We start from the raw sequence: 27,483 nt of genomic DNA, 5'->3' as shown, positions 1-27,483 counted from the left end.
TTTTTTGTTGGAGAAATGCTGGAATTATGTTCTTTGAAAGGGAGGTAACGGATATTTGGTATTAAGCTCGTTGACGATACTCAGCACCCCAACTCTTGAATTAAAAGAATCAGGTAAATATGAAGATTTCACCTGTCTTGGTGAAGATTCCTTAGAGGAACACTCGGGACCACTTTCAATCCTAGTAAAGAGCGAACCACGACCTATGGTAACCAAAAGTTAAAATGTGTTTTAAAGAAAAACTGTGGTGAGAAAAATTACCATGTGCAGTTATTCAAAAATGACTTTTAAATTCTACTAGCTGTCGGGGTATTGTAATTACCTGCTATTAGAAGGTTTTGGCTATTTGAAAAATAGGATTCAGATGACATTTGACATCAAATGACATTTCAATATTCATTGCAAAAACCTAGCCTTACGCGAGTTGGTAGACAATTTTTAACTCAATCAACAAGCTCGCCTTCCTTTTGTTTGTTGTTTATCATCTATGCGTGTATCTATTCTAGGTTCAAACCCAAATACAGAAACGAGCCTTGAAATTGAGTTTGACAAGTTTTCGCACGCTGTTGTATACCCGGATATAGCTACTATTGAAAAATTTGCCGAGTATACCGATAAAATGGCAGAAAACCCTAAAATCCGTCGAAGAGTAAGTTTGTTTATAACCCTTGTTCTTTTTATCATATCTCATTCTTAAAGACTTAAATATTGGGTGTAAATGTATGAGCAGTCCACTTCGTAAGGAGACATGTTAAGAAAAAAAATTCTTACTTCATAATATGCAAAATAATTTTAGTTAATATATTTTCCAGCAGGAGAACCTTTATCGTCACTTCTTTCACTGTATTTCCAGTTTTTTAATCCCATTTTTCAAGATATATGCCTATTCTCCAAGTCTTGAAAATCGTTTATAATACAAACACCCAAGAGCCATCTAGCTAATCTAACCTAACCTAATTTATTAATATTTGTCTATGAATATCTTTTTGGCGGATAGCAGTGATGGTGCTTAATTTTCATATTTGAAAACGGTCAAATCTAATGTCTATTTTGTTAAAAAAAATTGTACAACAGTGTAAGAAGTGATGATAAAGGTTCTCCCGCTGGAAAATATGTTAACTAAGATTATTTTACATGTTATGAAGTAAGAATTGTTTCTTTAACATGTCTCCTTCTCCTTATGCAGTGGACTGCTCATACATTTACTTCAAATATTGTATTATATAATGTATAAATTGCATAATGTCTTTTTTTGGTCCCAATGACTCTTCTTTGCTGATAAGATTAGATTTTTTACTAGAAAGAATTGTGTCACACAAAGTATTTTCTAGCTTTGACCAAATTGGGAAGTTAGTTTTCTGCTAGAGCATAAATGTAAAAGTTCGAGTTACTCTAGCCTCTGTAAATATTCAGATGCAAAAGTTATAATATTTTTAGTTGTATCATAGGCTTATAAATTGTGTCTTGAACATAATTTCATCGTACTAATATTATCTGTACAATCATGTATGTGACAAAAAGTGCTTACAATCTATTTACCATTTCGTAGGCCAAGATAGTCAAGTCCGTAAATGTATATAAAAAAGTCTTTATTTTTGCTATGTACCAAACCAGAAGTATAAAAATAAATGATTTATAACCCACCTCATAATGAGTTATGCCACTTGTGGAGTAACACAAAAAAAAGGACAAAAGAGAAAATGAAATACACTACAAATAAAAAACTCTGCAAAAAAGAAAAGAAAAAAATACACTACAAATAAAACAAACACTACAATTAGATTAACTGAATAGATGGACCAAAGGATGATGAGGTGATAAACGATAAAAAGCTGATTCTGACAACCTTCCATGCAGCACAGCCAGCTATGCAATTATATCAGGGACATCAAAGTTACGAATTATCTTACCATTGCTATGCCAGGGGGAGAGATGAAGTAAAAATTTATAATATCTGAAATAAAAAGACCGGATGTGCTTAATATCATTTTTCTTTAGAAGGGGATAAAGACCAGAAAGATAAAGTACAGATTCTAGCATATAGCCTACCCAGTGCACGTCTATTATACTTCCCTCGATTGGCAACAATCTTAGAATAGCCCATTTGAATTTTCTTTTGAACATCACGAACAGTGCACTGCCGTAGGCTAGAAATTGAATTAGTAACAGTAATACCCAACCACCGAAAGGCGGAAACAGAAGGTATAGAAATACCGCGACAAAGTAAGGGAGCATTAGAGGAAGTCGGACCATTAAAAACTAGAAGCTCACGTTTCTCAACATTAGGAGAAAGACCAATTTTAGAAAATAAACGTGAAACTTTTGAGACCATAAACGAGATACCTTGCTTATTTTTACACAAAAGTAGAAGATCATCCGCATAGGCAAGATAAGAAACATCTGAGAGGCCAATGAAATAATTTGATCCAATATCATGTAATATACCAGAAATGCACATTTTGAATATACTAGATGGTAAAACCCCTCTCTGTTTGACACCCCGATGTACACGGACAAACGAAGGTCCAGATTTATTAATTCGGAGGAAAGAATTCTCATGCTAAAAACGAAGAAGAAAAATAAATTTAGAAAGGTCCAAAGTTCATATATAAAGTGGCGACTATTGGCCAGGCTATTCTTAAGGGCGGAAGAAAGAACACGATATGCATGTTGACAACCAATACCAGATTGAAACCCAAATTGACTCAATCCGAAATTTATATTTTCATTTAAATGAGGAAGTAAAATATATTCAAGGATTTTACTAAAGTCACACACAGTGGTTATAGGGCGATAAGATGAACAATAAGAAGGGAGTTTTCCTTGTTTTAATATTGAGGTTACAGTTCAACAAAGGAAGCTATTCGGAACCAGCGAAGATGTTAAACACATTTGGAACAACAACTGCAAATGAAATAAAAGAACAATACACTTTGGATTTAGATTATTTACACTAATACCATCAATATCAAAGGAGGAAGATTTCAGTTGCTTAATTGCTTTTGCAACAGCAGCTACTGATACTGGAATAATATGACCTTGATGAAGCGAAGGCGGAAGAATTTTAAAAAGTAACCGAGAATAATGTGACTGCACGAAAAAGATTAATTTTGGAAAAAATTGCCGAATAGTAAACATACCAAGTTGAACTGGAAATCGAATGATTATTATAAGGATCACTTTAATCCAGCTTCTCAGTATTGATCAATTTGGACCAATCCTTTTTAGATGCTGGAAATTCCATACCCTTATAACGAATGGATTTAAGGAACTTTTTATATTCATTCTTTGTTTTCTGCTTTATATCTGCATCAGACCCCGAGATAGGTCTACCACAATCAGCCCAAGTCCGCAGCCAAAGTTTTGCCTTATTTTTATAATTCTTTAATTCAGGATCGGCAACCCATATAGATTTCCGCCTTTTAACACGCATACGCTCTTCGGGAACTGCAATTTTTTCAGCTTCTTTCATACATCTAATTATATCATCATAATATCTATCAAGATCACGCTTACTACCCTTTACTGTTACCTGTAGTATACCTCTATTTTTATACCCTGGTATATTTTGGAATGCTCAATTTTTATATAATTTTAATAAATTTAATTTTTTGAAGAAATTATTTTTATTACGAAAAGAGTAGGTGAGATTAGATAAATTATGAGGTTTTTTAAAAGAAAATTTGAATCTCACCGAGAGGAGAAAAAGTGCGATTAAAAAAAAAAGAGAAAAAAAAACCAAAGAAAATACCCTTTACTTGAAATTGGAGTAGATGGTAAGGCAGACGAATACAACTAAGCAATGTAAATAAAGACAATAAATATAAAGCAAAATCGACTCTTTTCCAATTACTACTTTTAAACCATTTAGAATTCCCAATAGGCCCAACATTGCAAAGACTACGTTTCAATTTAGCAGTAAATCAAAGCGATAGATGGTCAAAGTCATCAGTCTCAATATCAACATGAATAATCGAGCATTCTATCTCTGACGAACTGAGTTTATGATCAATATTAAAAACACTACCAGACTGATGGATGTAAGAGAAGGGTAAATCTTTCTTCAGAATCACGTAAGGGGGCATGGACTCCAATATTTCTCGGTATCGATAACTTTGTTCATCTAAATCCGTATTAAAGTCACCAAGGACTATAAAATCAAGTTTATTTTCCTTGACATGATTCATCACGGAACTTAAAGACTTGCATGCAATAGCAAATCTATTTATTGAATCCAGTGTATTATTTGTATATGGAAGATAAATATTGGCAAACACAGTACTATTTACTCTCACAGCAAGAATGTGCTTATCCGAATAAAAAAGGGACTGGTTCGAAAGATCAATACATTTTTAAAAAATACAGGCTAGACCACCTGAAGGGCGATCACGTGTGGGAAATGCATGAGAAGTAAACACCGAATGAATAGAGCTCCAATGAAGGAAATTTCTGCTAGAGGCAGTTAACAAGGTTTCTTGCAGGCAGACAACGTCAAAGTTCTCGTATAGAACGTCAATATAAGCATCTTTTTCTTTTGTACCATTGCTATTGTGCGATATGATTGAAATTTGTAAAGTCATTTAGAGGCTTGTTGACTTGCAAGACCACGGAGAACGGAGCATGACTATCTAAAGGACGCGTGTTCGCCATTGCAGTTGGCACATTTTGGTGTGGCATTGCATGGATTTTCTTTCGTACTAATATGAGGGCCGGCATAACGATTACATTTGGGCGCAGGACTGGGGCAAGAAGACTGCAAGTGGTGGGGTGATCGACACTTAAAACAACACTTTGGAATTTCCTTAAACTCGTTCTGTCTGAAGAATTCATAACCAATTCGTACGTATGCTTTGAAACAAGCAGATTTAGAAAAGAATCCTCAAAATCAAGCTTAACTGATTTCGAAGAGCCCAGCCTTTTGGCAGCAACAATACCGCTACAATTTGAGAAAGACTGAATCGCATAATTCTCTAAGGGTGAATACTGGAAACAAGTTCAAGGCCAGTGATTTTATCAATAGCGTCTTTCCTTTTAATGGGATCCGATAAATGAGACGGAACTTGAGAGACGACAATATACTGTCTAGTAGAGCCTGCAGGTTCTCGTAACTGAGGGTAATTGAGGCTATAATTGTCCAAATTTGCTGACACAATTTGAACAAGCAGATGAACTTTGGAAACTTTTAGGCTAATTGTGAATATGCCACAGCCGGCAACACTGGAACTTCAGTTGGAAGTTTAATCCCACAAGCTGGCATAGTGATGCTAGCTTCATCACACTTCTTCAAAAAATCGAGCAAGTCCTTAATATTACTGGTTACAAACTTTGCACCACTGCGGCGACGGGGAATTTCATCATGCGCAAGTTTTGAGCTTAGATCAGCCCTAGCTTCAACTATTTTTGGTGAAGAAAAAAGAACACTCCATATTCAATAATTTCCTTCTCAGAAATCGAATTCAGCCAATTACTTTGGACAAAATTTAACACAGGCGAATAGACAAGTCCAAAGTCATTCAGATCCTCCGATTGTTTGCTAATACTTGGCATCTGTTCAAGGCTCCTATTGTCAACCACCACAATTTTAAACCGTTCAATTTATAAATATAAGTCACTGTTATATATCCTTACAATCCCAAGCCAATTGTTGCGAAATAATAGAAGGCCACTTAATTAATTATGAAAAATAGGTCAGGATTAAGAGTCTCTATGATCCCAAGTCAATTATTGTGAAGTGTTAAATTAATTCGGTTGAAAAGAAACTCACTCATTTAGTAATGTTCATAGAGTATCCGATTTTAGTTGTTCTCACATTGAACTCTGAATCAAGACTGAAAATACACTGTTGATTGTTTACACTGTTGACTGCTTCAATCAAACAGTTCGTGGTAACGAACTGTAAGTAAGGAGCGACCCGGCTCAATGGTAACTGAAACTCTAAAAAACAAAATTTTGATACCAATAGATACATCAAAAGAATCAGATTTTAATTCTGATTTCAAATATATAAGTTTCATAGAGTTAAACTCTATCTATCAAAAGTTACGCGACTGAAAATATTTGGATTCTTTTCGAAAAAAGGGGGAACGACCCCATAAAAATTACAGAACCTTAATGAGAGTCACACCATCATATTCCATGTATCAGAGAACCCTACCGGAAAGGATCTAATCTCCTATCTAGAGAAATGTGGAATTTTGTATTTTTTTGCCAGAAGAAAGATCACGGGTGCGTGGTTCTTTGTTTGTTTGTTTGTTTTTTTTTTCCCAGGGGTGATCGTATTGACCCAGTGGTCCTAGAATGTTACGGGAGGACTCATTGGAACGTAAATTAAAAGTTCTAGTGCTCTTTCTAAGTGATCAAAAAAAATGGAGGGCAACTAGGCCTCCTCCCATGCACATTTTTTTTCCCAGAGTCACCTGATCAAAATTTTGATATAACCATTTTGTTCAACATGGTCGAAAATTTAATAACTATGTCTCTTAGGATGACTTAATCCCTCGAAGCCCCCAGGAGGAGGACTGAAAGTTATGAACTTTACCCAATGTTAACATATAGTATTGGCTATTGGGACCCGGCTCAATGGTAACCGAAACTTTAGAAAACGATATTGATACAAATAGATACATCAAAAGAATTGGATTTTTAATGCTAATTTCAAATATATAAGTTTCATCAAGTTTAATCCTACCCATCAAAAGTTACGCGCCTGATTAAATTTGGCTGATTTTCGAAAAAAGGGCGAAAGACCCCCTAAAAGTTATAGAACCTTAATGAAAATCACACCATCATATTCTTCTTATCAGAGAACCCTACTATAGAGTTTTCAAGCTCCTATCTACAAAAATGTGGAATTTTCCATTTTTTGCCAGAAGAAAGATCACGGGTGCGTGTTTATTTTTTTTTTTTTTCCCTAGGGGTAATCGTTTATACCCAGTGGTCCTATAATATCGTGGGAGGGATCATTGGAATGGAAATTAAAAGTTCTAGTGCCCTTTTAAGTGACCAAAAAAATGGAGGGCAACTAGACCCCTCCCACGCTCATTGTTTTCCCAAAGTCACCTGATCAAAATTTTGAGATAGCCATTTTGTTCAACATATTCGAAAATATTACAAGTATGTCTTTTAGGATGACTTAATCCCCCGAAGTTCCCGGGGGGAGGGCTGAAAGTTATGAACTTTACCCAATGTTAACATATAGTATTAGTTATTGGGAAGTATACAGTACAGACGTTTTCAGGGGAGATTTTTCCTGGTAGTGGGGTGGAGGGTCGGGAAGGGACGTAAGCAGGGGGGGGGGCCTCCGGGCCTGGCCCCCCCCCAAAATCTCACGATTTTTTTCATTTTCCCTCAGTTTTCCGATTTTTATCACAGAATAATGGGTTTGAAGGATTTGGCCCCACTCCAAACAAATTGGACCCCCCCCCCCCCGAAACAAATTCCTGCATACGTGACGGGGGTCGTGGGTTATGTAGGAGGATCTTTCCATGAAGGAAGTTTTCATGGGGGAAGGGACATTGCTATGAAGGGGACGCCGAACTTCTCAGCATTATTTAAAAAAAGATCAGAAATCAAATAGAAAAAAACAAGTTTTTCAACTGCAACAGCAGCAACATCAAAACTTTAAACGAACAGAAAATATTACATATATGAATGGGTTCACCTCCTAGTCAATACCTCACTCTTTAAGCCAGAGATTTTTTAGTATTTTCATAAGAGCTATTTATTCTAACTAACGGCCTTTGTGATTAAGCGGTCATTTTTAAAGAATTGGAACAAAATTCGAACTTTCGCTTAAAGAGCAAGGTATTGACTAGGGGGCGAACCCCCTAATATACGTATTAAAAATATATGAATATAGAAGTTCGTTACGTAAGTTAATTCGTAAGTTACGTATATTTATTACTAATAAAAACGTTCGTAAATAAAATGAAACAAGTTTCGAGAAAGCCATTTAACCAAATAAAAGTAAATTAATATGAAATTTTTGTTTTAATTATTCATGTACTGTGAGCCAAGATCAAAACCTGCATCTATGCAAAAACGTTCAAAAATTAAATAAAAAAAACAAGTTTTTTTAACTGAAAGTAAGGAGCGACATTAAAACTTAAAACGAACAGAAATTATTCCGTATATGAAAGGGGATGTCCCCTCCTCAACGCCTTACTCTTTACGCTTAAGTTTGACTTTCTCACAAATCTATTTTTTTTTAACAATAAAAAACTTTAGCTTAAAGAGCAAGGCGTTGAGGAGGGGACAGCCCCTTTCATATACGGAATAATTGCTGTTCGTTTTAAGTTTTAATGTCGCTCCTTACTTTCAGTTAAAAAAAACTTGTTTTTTTAATTTAATACATAAATAAGACTCTTCTTACAGGCGGAAGAAGGCCACAGAATAATAGATTTGATAAACTAGTAATTAAGGAATATGTTTTCACCGGAATCTAAATTTTGGCAGAATTACAGCAAAAAACAGCAGGCGAATTTGATTCCTCATGGAAGGGATCTAGCTGATGAAATCCCCCACCGGATGGAACAATTTTCTTCATCCCTTTTTTGTCTGATCTGTCGTATTAGTGTATAGATCCATTAGAGAAGTGCCACATGGTAATTACTTGAAATACCGCTATTCAATGTGTATAGTATTACATGGTAGTTTGATGTAATTCTCGTAACCCTAGGTTCTTTCTTTAAAAAAATGCTACAACGAGCAATATTAGTGGAATTCATTAATTAAATTTTATTAATTATTTCGATCTAATTATTACTATTATTTGATTATTTTTACGTTTCATTTATTTTTAATTAATTAATAATTTATAAATTATTTTCATTTATTTACTGCGCCCTTTACTTTATTTTAATAAAAATGAAATTAAAATATTACAACTGATTATAACTTAGATTATTTGTTTGAAAATTTTCTGCGCCCGGGGCGAGTGCCCCCTCTGTCCCTCCCCTGAAACCGCCTCAGAATTTTAAATAGGCTTTTATGATGTTTTAGCCGAAAAGACAATGGATAAAGTTAACTTTGTACTTCAAGATGGATGTTTTCCTTCGAAAAAAGGGTTTGCACGAAGAATTACAAAAAGTATTTACTACTGAATTCGAAATTTTATTTCTGATTCATTTAAACTTCAGAATGGTCTAGTCCTTATGCAAAAGGTGAAAAATCCTGAATGGTACACTATAATCAAATTTGAAATAAAAATTAAATCCTGTTTATATGAAAATATAGAAAGTTTCTTACATGATACTATCATTGTAATTCCTATATTTATTGTCATTATGTTAGGAAATGAGAATTTATTCTAAATTGGAAGGGCGGACCTTTACTTGGAACTATCATTGTAATTACTGTGTATATTTGACTCGATAGACTTCTACATAGAATAGCTGGAATAAATAGACCACGCCAAAGTAGAAATAGGGTATCATTATTGTAAGACTAATGCACGGGGTGGTAGGGGCAGGAATGGGTATCATATTATGCTAAGGAATTTTCTCGCTCAATTTTTGTCCCCTATTTATTGTGTGGGCTAAGTGAAATTAGCTTCAGAATGGTTAATTAAGAGTTTGATATATTGACGATTCATTTAGAACTCTAAGACTCTGAAGTTTCTAAGTCCCTTTTTTCTTAGTCTAGTGGATGTAGGACTTCATGGTCATTTCCCTTGAAGAAGGATTTGGCAATTTTCTCTTCTCATTTTTCAGAGCAATGAAATGATATAGACCATATTCAATGCCATGCCACACTTATACCAGCCATAACAACTAGTCTATACCAAAACCAACAAAGCGTTTTTTCAACCTGCGATTTGCTATAAAGAAAAGGCGAGTGAATATAAAAAGTTACAAACAAGGTAACTGCTCTAAGTTATCGCTTTGACGATTGAGGCGTTGGCATTATCTTTTACCGTTCTTTGTAAATCCCTCCTCATAAAATTAATTTTAAAGAAGTTTGCAATGGAAATGAAAGATCCATATCAGGACTTAAAATGAGCAGGAAGGATTTTCTATAATCACTCAAATTAAAAACGGCAAAAAATCATTGTTAGATAATGAATGAAACCTACGAACAGAAATTAGACTAAGTAATCACATTAATATTTATAATCCCTTGGAAGTTTAGATAAGTAATTTTTCTGCTCTCTCAAGATTCTAGTTTATCATAAAAAGACGAAAAATTTGCTATCATTCTATACCCTACTCAGTTCCATCCATCCACCGGATTTTTTTTTTTTTTTAATTTGATGTGCATCTGATACATTGGCTGAAAGTTGTTGAAAGAACGGGCCATTGTCCTATATTTTTAGTATGTATAGACCCTCCTTTAGGGTAAGGAGGGTCACAATCCAATGATAAAAATGTGTAGCAGTTTTGGTGGAAGATACAGCTGCAGGCTTGGGGCAAAATTGCATGTTTCAGATGGAACACCTACCTTCGACTTTAGATCACATGCTTATAGGGATGAGCAGATAAATCCTAAAATGAGTAGAAATTATACTCAGCTCAAATTCCAACCGAACAGAAATTACTATAATGAGCTTGGCTTCTCTCTAAATATCTTCTCTTAAACCCCAGCTCCTGCATAAACTCTTTAATCTCTTACTCCAAGGTTAAAGTAATATTCCTAGCTTTGTTCCTAGCTTTCCTCCTTGAGAAGTTTTTTGACACTTCACAGGCCATTTTCAAAATAATTCCGACTACCTTCTATGAGCTTCTAAAGCTTGAAATAGTTGTGGCCTAAAGAGAAACTTGTGTCCCACGAGGGTGGTCATGGACTAATGGCTTATTTCCAGAAAGTGCTTAAGTTGGCTAAGGAACTGAAAGTAACTTCTCTGGGACCTCGAGCAGAATGCAGGCTTTTTGCCAGGGTAGACTCATTTTAGTATTAGGCCCATGGCTTTCGGAACTTGAAGATGCTCTGTTATCAATAAGAGTAGACATCATACAAAACGATGTCATGCATTTTATTGTATTATTTTATATTATATTAATTATTTGCCTCTCATTGCATATTCATGCCTCCAAATATTATGCTGCAATGTTGAGTCAACCTATAATAAATAAAATAGCTAGGTAGAGATTATTTACACAAAATAGTCCATCATAAACGAATTCCAGAAGAATTATCTATTAGTTAGAATCATAATTATGTGTCATTATTTTACTAGGCTATAGTTCCCTCGACGGATGCCCCTCTTCAGTTTTAGCCTCCAGTGTTGTTTTCACTTACGGTTCTGGTAATCAAAACTCGTGAAAGGTTCAACAGGATACCACTATGAGTCCACGCCGTCGTTGTTTTCCTTCAGACAATGAGGGCGGGGCATGGAAATTGCTTCGGACAAGTATCAATCATAATTTATTATTGAGTGGTAACACAAAACCATGTCAAAATACAAAACCGCAGCAGGGTTTTATGCCCAGTTTATCACCATTAGGACAGATATTTCTAGAGCAATTTGCTGTTATAAAATCTTGTTTTGATTTTTCTCTGCTGATTTCGTCATTCATAGTAGGATGGACCTTCAAACGGTTCAAAAAGGATAAATAATCGCTATTTTTACAGACTTTATTTGACATTTCAAGGTAGGCAATTAAGCTTGGTGTATATTTTTTACTACAGACATTTTTTAGTATTTGACATTTGATGTTATTCCAGTAAATTTTTTCGGATAGCGATGTTCATCCTAACGTTCAATAGATTAGGGAAATTTGGAAGATACTTTTGTTCTGAGGTTGCTAAAAAAATTTGTCTTTTGCTCTTCATTCAAGTAATCTAAGCAAAAGAATCTAATTTGTTTTTTTCTTTCTTGTTATTTTTAGAGCAATGAAAATAGTATAGACAAAGACTTTGAGAAGGCAATTGCGGATATTCAGGAGATAATCAAGAGAGATCCTTTAAGTGAGCTGTCGGAGCAAGAGATAGATCTTTTGTGGCATTACAGAAAAGAATGCTGTAGTTTGATTCCTGGCTCCCTTGCCAAACTTCTCGACGCAGTTAAATGGAATAGCAGGGATGAAGTTTCTCAGGTTGCCAAGGCCACTAATAAGCTCTTTTTTTTAATATCATTAATCGTGGATATTGTTTTTATAACATGGTTTTTCAGTGCTTTACGTCAGTTTTTTTCATAGATATGAAATCTCTTGAGCCATTTTCCCCCAGAATAGGTATTTTTTTTATGCATGCACTAATTATTGTTGCTATGATTACTATTGGTTCTGAGAAAGAAAAATTAACTCTCTCTTCCTCTCTCTTTATTTCCTTCTCAGTTACTCTTTCTTTTGCTTGTACCCACTGAGAGCTTTTGTTTACATATATTTGATTGTACTGAATAACCTCATTTTTACGCCTTTTGCTTTGTTTTGAGTAGTTTTAAATTAGGCAGATCCTTGCAATACGTTGTTACGTTGTCTGAACCTGCAACATACTTTACCAGAGGCTTAAAAAAACATTTAGGTCTCAATCAGCATTGTTGTGCTAGTTTAAAAAGGGTCACAATAAGTTTTTGGAAGTGTGATAATCACATCCCACTCTCAAATTATATGGGCTCACCAATTAAATATATACCTTATATGCCTAAAATAGTCCAAGGAAAATTGCCTCTGAATAACATCAAAAAAGAAATTTATATCTCGGTTTGGTCAGTCATTTGTCATCGCTCTTTTTGTGCGTTTCTTCCGCATGCTGGCAGGAGTTAAACAAGGGTGCGTCTTGTCGCCGCTACTCTTCGTAATTGTAATTGATTAGAGACGACATCCAGCTGAATGCCAACATCCGCTGGCTGCAAAGACGCTGGCAACAAATTTATCGGTGATAAAACTGGCCATCCTCGTGTGACAGATGTAAAAAAAATTTACCGATGGAGATAACTTAGCCATGCACTACGTATGGACTATCCCTGCGACCGAATGCAGCGCTCTACTAGCAACCATCGGGTTCACACCTCAGAGGCAGACCCAAAAACACCATGCACCTGTCATACCAGACAGATCTACTTAACCTAAACACCTCAATCCAGCCTCAGTGAGAGGATATACTGACAGCAGCAAACTTTTGCAAAGATTAGCGGCTCCTTGTTGATGTCCTGGTGCTTCTGGAGGCACAGACGGATTTAAGGTGTAAGATAAGGATTTGCTAACATGTTTTCCTAATCAAGTTAACCAGATATTCCAGAATATTTAAGGTCTTTTCAGTTGTTTTCTTTAAACTCATTTCTAGATGTTATGTGTTTTTAACACCACAATTGTTTTCTGTATCATTCTTGTTTCTTGCTTCTTCTGAAGGAATATCTATCATAACAAAATTCTTACTTTTTAATTGGCAGAAAACACATCTAAACAGAGTTTTCTAAGTCGCCTTTAATTTAATCAACATCTTTTCTCTATGTATCGTTTTATTGAAAATTACGTGTTCATTGATTTTTCATTTTCTGTGTCTTTCCGTATTCTAAGTATTCTGATATGAAACTTTTTTTTTGGTAACGAAGATTCGCGAACATCTGTCTGAAACATTCTGGAATTTTGACAAAACTTTTTTCTATATCTTGCCTGTCTCGATCTTGCCGATCTAGCTCGATCTTACCGTATAAACGTCATTAGGGGAGAGGGGGATCTTTTCAGACTGAAATTAAATATTTTTCAAATTGAGAAACCTATACATGATACTTAATTCATAGTTATTGAAAATATAGTAAAATTTAAATAAAAGAAAAACAGAGTAGATTAAGCTTGGATTAAAGTGGGAGCAACCCCGGAAATTTGTTTAGTACAAATTTTCTGCATATTATGCAGTAAGAATTTTATTATTGCATTGTTCCCTTCGGAAGCGACCAACGACAAGAGACAAGTGGACTTTCCTCGTGATTTTTTTATTCTTTTCATTAATTTAACACAAATCTTTTTGTAAAAGGAATTTTCCACAAAATTAATGAGCCATATTAAACTTAAGATCAGCAGAAGTAAGTCTTATTGTAATGCAAACTCAAAACGATCTGAAATCGCTATCAAAGATTAAATGAAACCCAAAACGAACAAAAATCAAAAGAAATGATCATATCAAACATAAAGATAACAAATACTGATATATATATATATATATATATATATATATATATATATATATATATATATATATATATATATATATATATATATATATATATATATATATATATATATATATATATATATATATATATATATATATATATATATATATATATATATATATATATGTATATATATGTATATATATGCATATATTTATATATATTCTTAGTGCTAATTAATGTCTTTGATTTCAATATCCCTTTTAACATTCCCTGGAAGTTTTAACTAAATGCCATTAGCCGTTCCAAGATACTGCAGATACGTCCTTTTGACAGCCGGGATGCATGTAGTGTCTCTTTATTGAGTTCAACGATCGCCTCAAAGGTCTCTGAAAGTTTCGACTTAACAACCTTAACTGTTCCCTTAATAGTGTACAGAAGATTTTAAAAAGCTGGATGGACATCTTTTACTTTTGTATCTTTTGACTTTGTTCAAAATCCCCTAAAAGTTTGGATGAAATACCATTATCCGATCCTGGGTTATGATAAGCCCTTTTTACAACCGTAAAGCACATAGCTGTATTTTGACAAAGTTCAACATTTCCCTCAATACTCTATAAAAGTTTCAAATTAACATATAGCCTTAGTTGCAGTAACAGTCGCTAGTATTCGGAGTCGCAAGTAGTCGCAGTCGCAGATGCCAGCGGTCAGAGTTGCAGTTACGAATAATTGTAGTAAAAAGTAGTTGGAATTGCAGTCACAATCAAAGGTAGTCACAGTAGCAGTTCTAAGTAGTTAAAGTCCCACGTAGTCGCAGTCTGAGTCGCAAGTAGTTGTAGTCGAAGTTCCAAGTATTCACAATTAAAAGTAGTTGAAGTTGTAGTCACAATAGTAGTAGCAATAGCAGTCCCCTGAAACATCCCAGTCAAAATTCCTTGAAGCTTCGCCAACACCCCTTAGCATTTTCTGATACACCAATGATCAAACTATCCCCCCCGCTTCCCAGTGATAAACCTTGTATGTAAAGAATGGGCAGGTTATATAATTTACAACCTTTTCCTTGTGAGCTGTAAGGGTAAGACATCCCCAGAGGCATATTTATGAGATCTTTTGACTATTTTAATCAAAATGGCCAATTAAGAATTGCACTTTGATCAGTTCTGACATAAATTATTATACCCTGAGAGTTTCAAGTGTATACCTTCATTCGTTCCAGAGATATAATTGATGTATCCTTTTGACATCCAGCGTGCACAGTTTGTTCAAAACCCTCCACAACATTTCCTGAAAGTAGTCGCAGTAGTGATTTTTTTTTCCATTCGCAAGTTGTCATAGTTGCACTTGCTGCCACAGCAGTAGTATTAGTAACTCTGAAAGTTTCAAGTCAATACCCTTAGCCGTTCCTAAGGTTTTGTAGATTCCTTCTTTTTATAGTGTGGATACATACAGTGTCTTCCGATTTAGTTCAAAGCCTTTTCAATTTTTTATTTTAGTTCAAAGCTTTTTCGGACACAAGCAGGATTAAACACTCCATCTTTCCCAAATATAAATCCTGTTCGTAAACAATGGATAAATTGCATAATTTGCAGAGCTTTTTTCAGGAGTTGTAGAGTGCTTGTCACAGTAGCAGTGTTAGTGGTCCTAAAAGTTTCAAGTTAATGCCCTAACCAGTTCCTAAGATATTGTAAATACGCCTTTTTAATAACCTGGATATATTTAGTGGATTTTGATTTAATTCATCACAGTCACGTTTATCCCCCTCACAATATTCCCTGAAATTTCACCTCCGTACCCTTAAACTATTTGGACACACCCAGTATCAGATACTCATCATTTCCCAATGACGAATCTTGCATGTAAAAAATGTGCAAATTGCATAATTTGCATTCCTTGCCCTGTGGGTTGTTTGGGCATGGCACCTCCAGGAGCATGATTGATAGATGATTTTCCTACTTTTAACAAAATGGCTTTTCAAAATTTCTATAATTACTAAGGGAAGGGGACATCTAAAAAGGGTGACAAGGGCTGGTTTCCCTCTCATAATTATTCCCCCTTAACGTGCCCTGAAGGTTTCAACTTGTTATCCTCTGTCGTTCTTTACAAGTTTCAGATACAGCCTTTTGGCAACCATCTTGAATATAGTGTGGTTTATCCCCCTCAATTCATCCGTAAATTTGCCTTTTAATATCCTTGGCCTTTTTGGAGACCTTGGCTATGCTACTTTTCTAATATACTTTAACAATAGGCAACTTGTATAACTTGCTGCCCTTACCATAGGGGCTGTGGGGAGGGGGGGGGGGTCAAGGCAATCCCCGAAAGTATAATTATTTTGCCTTCAGAATATTTTGAACGAGATAGCTATTTCATAATTTCGATTGAAATTCTTGGAAAGAGGGCATGAAAAGCGTGTTGGTGGCCCTCTTATTACTTTTCAGCATCTTCCTCAAAACACACTGAAAGTCTCAACCTAATATCCTCAGTCTATCCTTAGGTCTTGTTGATACGCCCTTGTGACAACCAGAATGCACATAGTGTGTTTTGATCTTGTTTTACAATCCTCTCGACTTTTCCTTTAAGTTTCGTCTTAATACCCTAAGCCCTTTTTGAAGACCCAGGTCCGGACATGCCTCCTTTTCCCAATAAAAAAACTTACTAATAAAATATGTTAATAGTGTGAAACTTGAGTAACTTCAGTCACTGCCTCGGGTGATGTGAGGAGTTATAGTTGTCTGACTTAAGGACTGTTTTGAACAAAATGACTATATCAAAATTTAGTTGGGGGGGGGTGAGACTTTTTACTCTTAAAAAGGCACTTGAATTTTGAGCCAACTCCCAAGTATAATTGACCACCCCTTCCGTATGTGGCTCTGGAAAAAAAATATATGTAAGTAATAAAAATGCACTGAAAGCTTGTGGCTCTCCATTATAGCCAAAGCTATAATGTTGCCTCTTATTATTTTTCAAATTTTTATTGTTTGAAATTGCGAAAGTAAAATGTTCGAAAGCTAATGGCCGTCTATACAACATAAATGAACCCAGGAGAAGTAAAAATTAATGTATATTTGCTTACAGATGACAGTTTTGCTGAAAGAGTGGCGCCCTGTTAACCGGGAAGTGGCACTAGAACTATTAGATTGTAAATACGGACACCCTTTTGGACGGAGCTTGGCAGCGAAGTGGCTTAATGAAACACTTACTGATGATGAACTCCTCAAGGTTTGTACTATTATCGTTTTACCTACTGAAGTATGCTCATTATTCACAGGTTCAAAATTAATGATCAAATTAACACTGGTTTAAATTAATAATCAAACATAAACGAAGGTCAATTTAATAATATACCAGATGCACATATTTCAGTAAAGGTCCAGAATAGAAAAAAGCCGGAACAAAAACAGAAAGTCAGAATAAAATGTTAATATAGAATCAACTTATTAAAAGAGAAACATAACCGGTGTTTGTAAAACAAAAAAGTATCAATAACTTTGCGATATACCTGCATCAAATTTCTTATGCATAGAAAATTGAGTTCCCGGGTTTTCCTAATTTTTTAAGACGTATATGGTTGTGGTAGGTTCCAGTTGACCAATTTAAAGAGCCAGATTTCATGCTTAGCGTCCTTGGTACTTTAAAAGAAAAAATAATAATGAAGAAAGAATAAATAATAAAATAAATCAAATTTGTGAAAAATAGAAAGAATAAAAAAACTAACAAATAACAATTAGAAGAAAACTAATTAAATATTCGACTCTGTATCTAATAGCCGTCTTCAGTGAAGTATAAAACTAGAGCAAAAATAAAATTCAACATATAATTTTAGGTCACTTGCTTTTACTGTACGTTGAATTTTATCTACGCTCACAGTTTTATTTCACTGAGAACGGCTACACCATATATAGCCAAAATAGTCAATATATAATGAATCATGATGATAGTGGATTAGATATAAATAGATTAGATGAAATATGCTGAAGTAGGTTAACATATGAAATTATCAGAATCATTTATCATGGATCAATAGATGTAATTTCACTTTTTTTCTTCTTTTTTTTCATCTAGACCACTCACCCAAATTTTCTGACTAATCTAGCTCCTCCTTGACTAAACTCGCATGTTTGATATTTTCCAGTGAAAAAAAAATCTATCCAAATCCACAAAAAAGTATTAAAATGTTTAAAATACTCTTTATTATACCGAAAATACTCAAATATACTGATCATTGAAATACAAATAAGCATAATTATTCAAGCCGTACACGTGACGCTAAATTTTTGTGAACGAAACCATCCCACACTGGCGCTGGAATACCAAAAACTCTGAACACAACTGAAAGTATTAAAAACATCAATATTTGGGAAAGGATCAGGCCATGATCCCCTCGCCCGACATGCAAGTCACAATTATTACAAGGCTAGGTGTAGATTTATAACGAATAGCTCGGCTACGTGTAGCTTCGAAATATTTAGCAGAATTTTATTTCAGAGCGAAATTACTGAGCCAGACTCTAGAAATACAGCACCTGATCCGAGTCTAATGTTTACATTGGTGGCGTGTATCCTACTTAATATAACGAGAACATTAATACTCCATAGACTCAATGTAGAACGATCGACCTGATGAGACTGTCTCTTCACATAGGATTACATATGAAACATAGTTGTAACAAATTTCTCTAGGAGTCGGTCCGTTGGTATCAAAACAAGCTCAGGAGTTTCACTCTGTAATTTTTGTCGAGCATACTAAAATAAACACCGATTTTACCGATTATGCATTTCACCTTCAGAAGCACTAAGGAAAAGAATATATTCTTGATTTAATTACCATTCAAAATTCCTTCAGAACAGAAAAAGCTCCTAATTATATGCTTGAATTGAAGCACTAGCGAAAAACAACTGATTTAAAAAAAGATATTGCTTTTCTTAGAAATTCGTAAATAAGACACAAAGAAGATCTCCCCCCCCCGAAAATCATCTTGTGTACTTGTTGGCTGTACATGCTTAAAGTCACTAGTGAAGGGGACGACGAAGGAGTTTAAAATGCAGAGTCTAGCCATGTCACTAAGGAATATTTAAATTTAGAATCAAATTGAGTACTTTATTACCCAAATTACACATATGGATTAAACACGGAGTTTTGAAAAGAAAATAAGAACAGAAACACCTTCTATTCGAACAAATGCAAAAAAAAAGATCTGGTAACAAGTCAAAAAAAGGAAAGAAACAAATTTTTTAACCAACAAATTTTGTGAGCTTTGTATAGGGATTTCGTTTTGTTTATTTCTGTGTATTTAGGGTGTCTTAACCCTAGTAAGTAAAGCTTTTTTTGTCTTCTTTGGGCTTATTTCAATTGAATTGGTTTCCTTAATGTTGTGTTTAATCCCCTACAGGCCTCTGGGGATTACCATTAACTTAAGGTGTTTCTTCAACAAACCCAATCATTACTTTTATTCAGAGTTTTTTTTCCATATATTTCACCAAAACGAAGGCCTTACAGAAATTTCTATCACTCTAATATTTTCCATTTATGGTAGCTCTTAAGAGAGTGATTTACGGGATTCTATACAACAAACAGTGTCAGGAGTTACCATCTCAAAAATTCTATAATACATTTCATCCTTTTTCTTAGTTTGAAAAATTTTAAAACAAGTTTCCTTGATTCTGGATCAAAATTAAACGAAAAAACTTATAAATGAACCATTTAAGTTACTTTGTTCTTCCGTTTAAAGTGCAGTCTTTTACGCCGAGTTAAAAAAATACAATAAGGTTATTGCTAATAGAGTTATTGTTTTTTTTTTATCAGATAAATGTTTATTCAGTAACGTCCTTTGGCTAAACAAATTTTAAATGTCACATTCAAACTGAACATAAACATTTACTGAGCTCATAAACATAAGCTCAGGCTAAACTTGTGTTCTCAAGCTTAACTGCAATTCAGTTACAATTAGTTTTTGCTAAAGCGCTATCCATGGGCGTAGGCAGCATTAGGCAGCATATTGTCTAGAGGGGGGGGGGCAGTCGATAGTGTGATGGAGTTTGATAAACTGCTTTTTCCAACCCATCTGCTTTTTCAGCCATATCTAATGTATATTTGAAGGTCTAGGGGGGGGCCGCGGCCCCCCTGCCCCCCTCCCTACACCCATGGCGCTATCCTATTTTGCTTAAAGTCTAATTTGCTTTGTCCCTCTGTCTTGCCTCAGCCTTTAAGAGCTCATTTTGGACTTATCGGCATAGTTTTTTCTTTTTTACTACGCATTTATTTTGTATTGCGGGTTATAAATAAACTTACTTACTTACTAGAGAGGGGAGGCTTTTCCTTATAATGTTGTGAGCTTATTAAGATAATTACTTAAACATTATCCAGACTTTGGCCTCACAATTTTAGGAAACAGACAATGTGATTATTACTCATGCATTGTGAATCTTAAAAACTAAGAGAAACAAAAACAAGGAGAGAGTGGTTTCAAGGGAAGGGAAGGTGGTTTCATTGGGAAATTAACTTACCCAATACTTTGTTAACATACAAGAAGAAAAAAACTTCGTTTGAGAATAGGTTGTTGATAAAGTGTTTCCTAGATTTTAAATGTTTAGAGCTATATTACTTCTCAAAAACAAAGACTAGTAGAAAATTATAAAAAAAAAACTTTAAAAAAAGACATAGGCAAACAAATATTTCTACTGTGAACGTTTTGGAAAATGATTTTTTTTTAATTCTTTGGCTCTCTGAGCAAGCCCTAAAAAACATAAAATAAAAATAAGATAATTGATAAAAGAATAAACACAGATGGAATTATGCATCGAAATAATCAAAAAGGTTTCAACTTGAAGACTGAAAAAAAGGAGAGGGAGGGAAAAGTTTGGCTAGAATAAAGTTCAGCAATTAAACTAACTTACCCTATACTGGGGTAAAGGACAAAAGGATAGAAAATACTCGTCAAAAACATAAACTTTCAAAACTTAATTGTCATATATACATGCTTTTTATAATGTTAAAAATCCTACTTTGATCTTTGTATGCAAGATGATGTAATAACATTCGTTACTCCAGTGCTATACAAAAATGTATTTTTTCGTAAAAATTGGTTTTATTTCGTAAATAATTTTCTTTTAATTACAAAAAGTTTCTCAAATACAGCAATTTCCTTTAAAATGGGTCATTAAACAGCTCTCTGTTATGTTTCAGTGCCCCATTAGCAGCGAAAAAAAAAAAAAAAAAAAAATACGGAAAGAAAAAACAACGATGCTATCAATGCGAAATATCATGATAATGAACAATTTCCTTGTTTTTCAAGCCAATGAGTTTTCCTTGTTGTTCAAACCAATGGAAGTTTCCTTTATAGGAGGTTTTAGACAAGGTAGTTCTAATGTTGTACTTTTTAGTTCGACCTGAAATTAATTTTAGAAATTATGGGCTATTTTATTTCTTAGCATGGGACGTGATCGTTGCTTACTAGGTTACCACTACCGCTGCAACCCTGATAAGTCCAATATGTAACATGGTTGTTGATTTGTATTCAGGAACACCACTTGACAAAGGACAATCTAAATTTTCTTCGAAGATCCATCCTCCACGAAGTATTTTTTTTATTGCAGCTAAGAAGACGAGAGGGCACCCCTTTGGTGGTCTGGCTATATTTGTAAAAGGACTTTGAAGACAAAACTGATCTCTTCTACGGATAGAACTATAGCCTTATCAATTCAGGGAAAGGTTCTTGTGAATGTCTATATGCCCACTAAATACCACACGGATGTTTCTTTGACCTGATTCTCTAAAGTTTGTGACGATATCGCAAAGCTCCTTCCGGCTGCGTGTTCTGAAAATAAGTCCTGGATTGTTTGCAGTGATTTGAACTGTATTCCACGCCTCGCTGGAGCGCGTAGCGACACTTTCCTGAACTGCGTTCCTCCTGCTTATATGGTCTGTAACACAAGCGAAGACTTTACATACACTCACAATACTGGCGCTACATCTGACTTACTTCGCATTGTTTGCTCGCAAAATGCAGATATATTCGCCTCTATCATAGTCCTTGAGTCTGAGACCTGCAGTGATCACCAACCAATTGCGTTTAAGTTTCCTCCTCCGCTTGATGTACCAAAGTGCAAATCGAAGTGGTACAACAAAAGGGACTGGTCAAAGTGTGACATCGCTCTATTTTTTCTAACTGCTATTACTTTACTATCTCTTATTAAAGTACCATACCATATCCTAGCAGTCAGGGCGAGCCACTTGGCATCAAAGGTTGATCTTAATTTATATAATGAACGAGTTCTACATTTTCTACGTAGAGATGAAGCCTCTGCAGTTCCACTTAGAAGGGTTTGAGTTGGTTCAGAGAAACCAGGTTGGTCTATCTCCCCTGATGTTGTGAAGGCTAGACAGCACATCAAGGCTTGGCTGCGCATTTTGATTGCCTGCGGAAGACCACGTCGTGGTACCACTTTTGATTTAAAGTGCAGGGCAAAGCGTAACTACAAAAAAGAACTCCGTAAATTTTGCCTAAAAGGAATTTTGCAGTTCTCTGGTTCGCAGAAATCATGGCGTCAAGTTCATAAAGCTGAAAAAAGTTTGTACGGCCAACCACCTTCCAATCTCTCACTTAGTGAATTGGAAGAATATTATAAAGACACTTTTTCTGATAAGAATCTCTTAATCAGTGCAAAATTTTCTGCTTATGTTCATTTACTACTGCCCGCTCGATTCACACAATCACATTTCCCTGCTGTTACAATTACTAGCTTCCAACAAGCTTTAGTGAAGGTGAAACCCTCATCCTAACCCGACAGTGAAGGTTTCTGCTCCAAACACCTTGTTAGAGCACCGAGTGATATTCTATCTCATCTCCAACTGATTTTTCAAATGATTTTATGCAATCGAATCGTGCCAAATGGTTTTCTAGTTGGCCATATAACGTCTGTGCTACAGAGAGGTAAATCTGCAGATTATTGGGAATCACATAGACCAATCACAGTTGCTTGTAATGTGATTAAAGTGTTTAAGTATGTAATATTACTCATTACCAATGTTGAAGATTGCGGTAAAAATCAAATCGCTTTCTCGAAGGGTCTTGGCTGTCAACATGCCCATTGAATTCTGTCTAAGATCCTTGTTGACGCGCAACCTAAGAATGATTCAGTGTTCCTTTGTACAGTTGATTTGTAAGTTTTCGATTCTGTTAATCATCATCAGGCAGTTGATTCTTTGAATTAAAGCGGGAATCAATAAAACTGTATATGCGAAGCTACTTTATTGGAACATCAGCGATTGCTGATGATCTGGATGGCCTTTCACCCATTTCGTTTCCTAATGGGGTGGAGATAACGTATCTCGTGTACTCTGACGATGTATTGCTGATTAGTAGAACGCACTTCAGAAATAGGTAGATACCTATTACCTTCAGATATACCTTCATACCTTCAGAAATAGGTACAGAAATAAGTACATACCTGTCAAGTCTAATAATGTTTTGAAGGAGGGCGGTCTGACATTTTAGGAACAACAGTTTTCTGAATGGCCTTCTGCAAGTCTTCTGCGTGAGAGCAGAAATATCTCCAAATTATTCAACTGAATTTAAGAATTTTTTCGTCAAAAGTTATTGGTCTAGATTCAAATATATACATATTTTTTTAATATTTGGGATTATGTACATCTAATTTGCTTAGTTTTAGTATTTTCGTAAATTAGCCTGAAATGTGAACATTTAAACCAGTGTCTGCTAGTGCCCAAATGATGCTATCGGTTTTTCAGATTTTCGTTCTTAATTTTTTTCTACAGAGACCTAACAGCCACTCTTTCAATTTTAAGCCGTGATTTTCATTAACACTGAATGTCTTGTGTATGAAATGTTTTAGTAGTACTAGTAGTAAAATTACATATTAATTTTTTTTTGTCCTTTTCTGTTTATGTGCATCGGGCTCTCAGCTGTTTTGTGGCTTGAAAGTCAAATCTCAAGATCTTTTTCTTTTTATCAGTTTTAATTCTTCTTGAACTAAGTTTTAATAATTTATGATGCAGAATTATTTTCAATTTTTTGGAATAGTGCGGCCTTCAAAATAGTCGTTCAAGTTCAAAGTCATTCAATCATATGAATATATTTTTTCCTTTCAAACAGTTCGTCTTGGCTAAGTGTAAGCAAGGAGAGACAAGGCTCAATAGTAACGGAAACACAAAAAAAAACTGAGTTTTGATAATATAGATATCCAAATATATAATGCTGATTCAAAACATCTAATATTCGTAAAGTTTAATGTTACCTATCAAAAGTTAGGAGCTTAAAAAATTGTCACATTTTTAAAAAAGGAGGAGACATCCCAAAAATGTCAGGTTATCTTGGCTTAGTTTTAGTACCTGATGGACACACCATCAGGTTCAGCCTATCAGAAAACTCTATTGCAAAATGTTTAAGCTCCTATATACAAAAATGTGGAATTTTGGATTTTTTTGCCAGAGGAAAGATCAAGGATATGTGCTTATTTTTTTTATTGTCTCTGTTTTCAGAGTTAATCGTATTGAACCAGTGATCCTAGATGATCGGAAAAGTGTCCATTCGATCAAAAATTGAAGTTTCTAGTGCCCCTTTTTAAGTAACCATAATAGATAATAGTAACTTAGTAACCTGTACCTAACAATAACTTTGCGAACTTTGCAAAATCGCTGGTGATGATTTGGCCTGATATTTTGAGGAAACTTTGTTTTTTCTTAGCTGATCAGTCAAGAAAAACATGAGAATTGGATTCTGATTACTGTAACTTTTTTAATTTGAAAAACGAACTTAAAATTACTATTAAAAGTCTAATATATATTCTTAAATCTTAAAAGTTTGAAAGGTAGCTATTTTTTCGATTTTTTTCGATTTTTTTACACCACAATAGATGAACCAAAGGAACATTGTTGCTATCTCTCCTCTTCCTCGGAATATTTTATTCCTATTCCATAAAAAAAGTTAAAACAGCAAAAAAGAATTCAAGAAATGTGGGCCTACTGCCTGTCTTTAGTTTTAATTGCAGCTGCACCAAATTATGGATCTCCCTTAGACTAGTTCATATATCTTTAAAGTTTTTAGACTATGATTAATCTTATCAAAAATGAAAATATTAAAACATTTGAAACAAATGAGTTGATCTCCAAATGTGCCAAAAATTATAAATTTTTTGGCTGATATCTAAAAAACTAAAGTTTTTCCTGGCACTCCAAAATTAAATTTTTTTAAGAGTAAGATTTAAACATGAAGGGTTGACGCAAACGGTGATTTTTAATTGTTTAGGCTTAAAAATTTTTTATTTTTCAAGTTTGCAGTAAAAAGAAAAAATAAATGTAATCTGTTACTTTCATTGTAATTGGAAATAAAACTTGTGATTATTGGTAAAGACATGTATTTTTGGAATGACATATCTTTTTTTCTCACTTTTTGCACATTTGGAGATACAAGTGTTATGTTTTTTTACTTATTGTCTTACTCTTTTTAGTTTTTGGTAAACTTTTAAAACAATTCAAAAATAATTCTCTTTGTTTTTATAATCAGCCTTACAGTCCATCCCAAATACTAACCAAATCTTACGGATGAAACTTCAGTCTGAGTTTATGCCTATCGCCTCTTTAAAAAAATTGCGATAGTTTAGCAAAAATGTAATAAATGTCATATATCTGTGAATGATTTTCCGATTTTCTGAACATTTGATCTTGGGTTTTCTGTACAAAATCTAAACAAAAGGGTTGAGTTATGAGAGATAGTGGGTTTCATCTGACTTCTTTAGATTAGGTTCAATTTTAAGCAAATAATGTTAGATATTGGGATATAATTGATAATTGTGTTTCAAAACTGTAATTGCAAACTATATTCCTACTACTGATAACTCACAGCAGCACCAAGCCGCCTGAGGCCAACACAGCTACGCACAGTCCTCCATTCCAATCTATTCAACATCTTCCGCTTTATACCCTCTCACGACGTTCCTATTTCCCTTAAATCTTTCCTTATGCCGTCATCCCACCCCACCGGGGACGACCTGGCTTTCGTTTTGCTCTTGATGGATGTCCGAAAAGGACAATCTTTGGTAATCTGTCATCCTTCATCCGCAGAATGCACCCTAGCCATCTCAGCCTTTCTCTCGTTATAGCCCTAGAAAGCGGGATCTAACCGCACTTTTCGCACAGCCTCCTGTTTGAAATACGGTTTGTCAGTCTGTAGGGAATTTCTGTGGACAAATCTAACAAATCTTCCACCGTGATGCTTCGGAACCATACTTCAGCTGTAGCTTCCAATAGTCTAATCTTGGTTTGCAGACCTATCTCCTATTCTTCTAAGCTTTTCAAGTATGTAAACACACACTGGGCCTTGGCTATTCTTCTTTTAACTTATTCACAGCACTAACATATTGTCTTTACCAATAACACTACCTAGGCAAGGGAAGTTCTTCACTTGATCGATCTTCTCGTTACCCAACTGCGCCTTTGCATCTTCTCTTATTCTTTCTCTTCTCTTATTCCTTCATTTTCTTCTCTTATTCCTAGGTTTAGTGACTTAATCTTCTTCATATTTATTTTTAAATTTATTCTAGCACCCTGAGTTCGCAAAACATGTACAAGCTCTGTCTTTTTGCTAACATTTTCATCTAAGCTATTTGAATCATCAGCATAATTTAAGTGTTAGAAAGTTTTGTTTCCTCATTTGATTCCGTGTTTTCCCATTGCTTTTGCTCTGCTCCTTAGGACTAAGTCCATCAAAATAATCCATGTAAATGGGAATAGAACACAACCCTGCTTAACTCCTGATTTAATACGAAACCAGCAACTAACGTCCTTCCCTACCTTAACCGCAGCAATGTTCTTCTTGTACATAGCGTAGTCACTTTCATGTGTTTGTCTGGTATACCTTGCAAGGATAAAACCTTCGCTAAAGCTCTTCTATCAGCTGAATCAAACGCTTGCTCGTAGTCTAAAACTATAACCTATGTTAAAGAGTATAGTCTATATAATCTATATTATTTAATATTTAATATTAAGCTAAAATTAAGCTTTAGCTTTAATTTAGGATTAGTAGTCGCTAGTTGGTATCCCAACGACCTCCGTATGTACCATGTCCTTTCTAATTGAATAAATTGATACAAATATGAATCTATAGCGAGTTTCTGAATAGTATGGATGCTTTTTCTTAGTCAGAGAGGGTCTAATATATGTTTTGTTGAGCTTAATACCACAAACTAACCATCACGTTTTCTCGTCTAATTGTTCTAGAGATCTGTCAAAACCGAGTGAGGTGTCAGCAGCCTATAGAGCGGAGCATCACACTTTAATTCACTGAATTTAAAAAGTATATCCTGTTAGATAATTACAGAAAACTGCAAAGAGGAACAAGTGCCGATATTGCTGCCTAAAATCCTAGCTGCGTGTCTCATTTGAACCTTAAGAATTTGTAGTAATATTGAACGTGTTGCAGT

At 34.7% G+C, this 27,483-nt stretch overlaps 1 protein-coding gene across 2 annotated transcripts in view; it reads left to right on the top strand.

The window, feature by feature from the left end:
• The window catches only part of Pi3K92E (phosphatidylinositol 3-kinase 92E), a 273,282-nt gene that overhangs the window by 170,921 nt on the left and 74,878 nt on the right, over nucleotides 1–27,483 (top strand). The window contains exons 9-11 of one of the 2 annotated variants that reach the window (XM_089088440.1): nucleotides 507–649; nucleotides 11,826–12,032; nucleotides 17,123–17,266. In XM_089088440.1, the coding sequence (XP_088944566.1) occupies nucleotides 507–649; nucleotides 11,826–12,032; nucleotides 17,123–17,266 (494 nt within the window). The remainder of the gene's footprint in view (nucleotides 1–506; nucleotides 650–11,825; nucleotides 12,033–17,122; nucleotides 17,267–27,483) is intronic. The other variant, XM_089088449.1, reaches the window with a different exon arrangement.

The sequence above is a fragment of the Artemia sp. Qi Xiang Cuo genome, chromosome 1 (assembly GCF_049724085.1).
Source record: "Artemia sp. Qi Xiang Cuo chromosome 1, ASM4972408v1, whole genome shotgun sequence".
Classification (NCBI taxonomy): domain Eukaryota; kingdom Metazoa; phylum Arthropoda; class Branchiopoda; order Anostraca; family Artemiidae; genus Artemia; species Artemia sp. Qi Xiang Cuo.
This window is presented reverse-complemented; position numbering and strand designations above follow the sequence as displayed.